The sequence below is a fragment of the Plasmodium relictum genome (genome assembly GCF_900005765.1).
Source record: "Plasmodium relictum strain SGS1 genome assembly, contig: PRELSG_00_v1_36, whole genome shotgun sequence".
Classification (NCBI taxonomy): Eukaryota; Apicomplexa; class Aconoidasida; order Haemosporida; family Plasmodiidae; genus Plasmodium; species Plasmodium relictum.
This window is the reverse complement of record NW_021628584.1, coordinates 5,387-8,563: the sequence shown is the minus strand read 5'-3', so window position 1 is coordinate 8,563 and position 3,177 is coordinate 5,387. Positions and strand designations below refer to the sequence as shown.

General features: G+C 19.7%; 1 protein-coding gene across 1 annotated transcript; it reads right to left on the bottom strand.

The window, feature by feature from the left end:
- Positions 1–1,486: 1,486 nt before the first annotated feature.
- PRELSG_0003000 (fam-h protein) lies at positions 1,487–2,264 on the bottom strand (the record flags this gene model as incomplete). The annotated part of the gene is made up of 2 exons (XM_028675568.1): positions 1,487–1,942; positions 2,067–2,264. 2 exons carry the CDS (start codon positions 2,262–2,264, stop codon positions 1,487–1,489), a joined length of 654 nt encoding a protein of 217 aa, XP_028531153.1.
- Positions 2,265–3,177: the final 913 nt, after the last annotated feature.

Genomic DNA, 3,177 nt, shown 5'->3' with positions numbered 1-3,177 from the left:
GTTGTATACGTACAAGTTAGCCATGCACTGACGCTAGTCCTATATATATAGGACTAGCGTCAGTGCATGGCTAACTTGTACGTATACAACTAGCAACTAGCTTAGCATGCTACAAAAGGTTAATAATACCTTTTATTAACCAATACTCTAGCAAAGTCATTAAACGGGCAATTAATAAATCAGTAATACATAAGTGTTTAATTCAAATTAAATATTATACATTATAAAATGGTACCATATATATAATAAAATAAGTATATGTATTGGTAAATAAATAAAATCATTATCCTTAATATTTAGTTTTAAGTTTTCTTTGATAAAACTTATTTATATATGTACTTGATTAATTGAATAATAATAACCATTATGTAAGAACAAATTTAATTTTGCCTTACCTAAGAGTTCATTGCATGTAAAGTCTAAAGTACTATTACTATGACCAACTTATTGTGTCTGATAAAAGTTTTTTTTTCTAAGATATATATCGGTTATAATTATATTGACGTCTTTTTTATTTTTTTTTATTTTTTTTGTTTTTATCTATTTTTTTTTTTTTTTTGAGAGAAAATGAATAAAAAATGAGTGGCAAGCATATTGCTTTAATAAAAATTTAACTTAATATAAATTTTAGTTTTAAAAGTTATTTGATTAATTTTGTATTGTTGGTTAATAAAATATGTTATTAACTTTTTGTAATACACTAAGCTAGTTTACTAGTCGTGTATGTACAAGTTAGCCATGCACTGATGCTAGTTAAAAAAAAAAAATATATAAAGTTATTTTTTTTTGTTTGTTTATTTTTATTTATATACATCTTCTTAATTAAAAAAAAAAAAATTTTAATAATTTTTTTTTTTTTGGGGAGTTGACGTTTGTTTTTGAATTAAACAAAGAATCAACTTTTACTTATAAAAACCTAAGATATAAAACGAATAATGTTCATGTTATATTCAATGTATATTTTTGAAACAATACTGAATAAATTAAAGTTTGACTTTATTAATTGTTATAATTTGTACGTATGTTTTTTTTTTGAATTAAAAGAAGATACTAATTCTTTGTAAATAAAAACTCATTTATAACAATTAGTAGGTCTATTAAAGGATACAGTCAATTTTAATTCAAATTAAATATTATGTATCATAAGAAACCATTATATATATAATAAAAACAAGTATATATATGTAAAAACGTATACTTAGTTATACATGTTCTTTGTTAATTTGTTTGTTTAGCACTCTAGCAAAACCATTAAGCAGCCAAATAATAAATCAATTATATAGAAACTCTAATACTAAGTTGTGAAGGAGTCTTAAAATTTGCTCTTTACTAATTTGGATATTCATCACTTTTATTAAAATCTTTGAATAACCAATTAATAAAAAAAATATATATATATATAAATCCGCATATTTAGTCATGCATTCTCTTTATTAATTTGCTTGTTTAATACCCTAGCAAAATCACTAAACAGGCAATTAATAAATCAATTAGTTAAATTTTTTTTACGTTTAATTTTTATTTCCTCATAAGTTAAAAGTAATGAAATAATTAAAATGGATAGGCTAGATAACTCAAAAATAGGAAGGTAGGTATTTAAACGAGGTGAAGTAATATTTATTACTAAAAACATAAATGAAAAAATTGATATGATCAAAGCAACTGACGATGTAATTAGTTCAAAATTATTTTTGCATATTCCTAAAATTCTTTCATGAATTTTGATTTTTTGATCTTTCTCTTTTATCTCTATTTTATTTCCTTCTTTTACATTTATACTCTCTCTTATAGTATCTTTCTCATTCCATGATTCTAAAGTCCCTCCTGTTACAACTACATGTTCACGGTATTTTGATTCTTTTTCTGTTAATGATCTTTTAATTCCTAAATTAAGTATGTTTTTTAATTCATTTTCGTAATTCCACAATCTAAAAGAAACATACTAAAATTGTAAGAAAAAATTCAGTATTAAAAAGAAATATTTTTTCATATTAATAAAATTATAGTTTAAAAAAATAGTAATAGCTAAAAAACATAAATATTTTTAAGTATTATAATTATCTTACATTATCAAAACATTGTAGCATCCAAACTAAAAAGGTGAACATAAAAAATCTCATAAGATAATTTAATACTTTTTTTTTCTTTTTTTTATTGTATATTTTTAAAGTTAACATATCTATAATAAGGAAATCTTTAGCTACAAGAGAGTAGTATCCGGGATATAAACTAACATTCGAGATAGCACTTTTTTTCTTGTTCATTTTTTTTTTTATTTAAATTTATATATTTATGGAAATAAATAATTTTACCAACTTAAATAAAAATTAAATTGATAAATATTTGAAAATTCTATGTAACAATAATAAATGCTAAAATGTTTAGGAAAAATAATTATATTCAAACATCATATTTAATTTATCGTTCAAAATATTCATAAAAATGTTATATATTAATATTATTAAAATACAATTGATTAATAAATACTGAATATGTACTTATTGAATATTTAATATTAAGGATTCAGTATATATTTTAATAATTTCTTTTAAAACAAAAATTTCAAGTATCGCTAATTTTTTATTTACTTTAAAAAAAAAAAAAAGGATTTAATTCAAATATTAAAATTTTAAATGAAGAATAAATTAAAAGTAATATTCATGCAATAAATAATGCTAATTATTTTAAATTGTATTTTTGTACTTAATATATTTACATATTATTAGTTGAGATAATAATAGAAACGAGAAGCAGAAAATATTAAAATAATTGCCTTTTAATTTAAATTATAATTGTGGTAATAATAATTCTATAGATTTTTAAGATATATAATATTCAATAAACATTAGAAATAATATAACTGGTGATTTTTTTTATATTTATGCTAAATTTACTCAATTGTAGTTTAATTTTTTATTGCAATTTAACATTATAATGATGTGCAATAAAATAATGTTTAGTTATAGGAAGTAATCAATTCCAAATTATAAATTTGTGCATGCGTCAATTTTTTCATAAAAAAATTATTATATTATAATAAGAATACCTATGTAAAAAAAAGGAGAATTTTATAATAATTTTAAAATTGCATACTAGGAATGTAATAAATAATAATTTTAATTTTATTTTAATGATAAAATAATGATTTTATTATGCATTAACATTTTAGCTATGAAG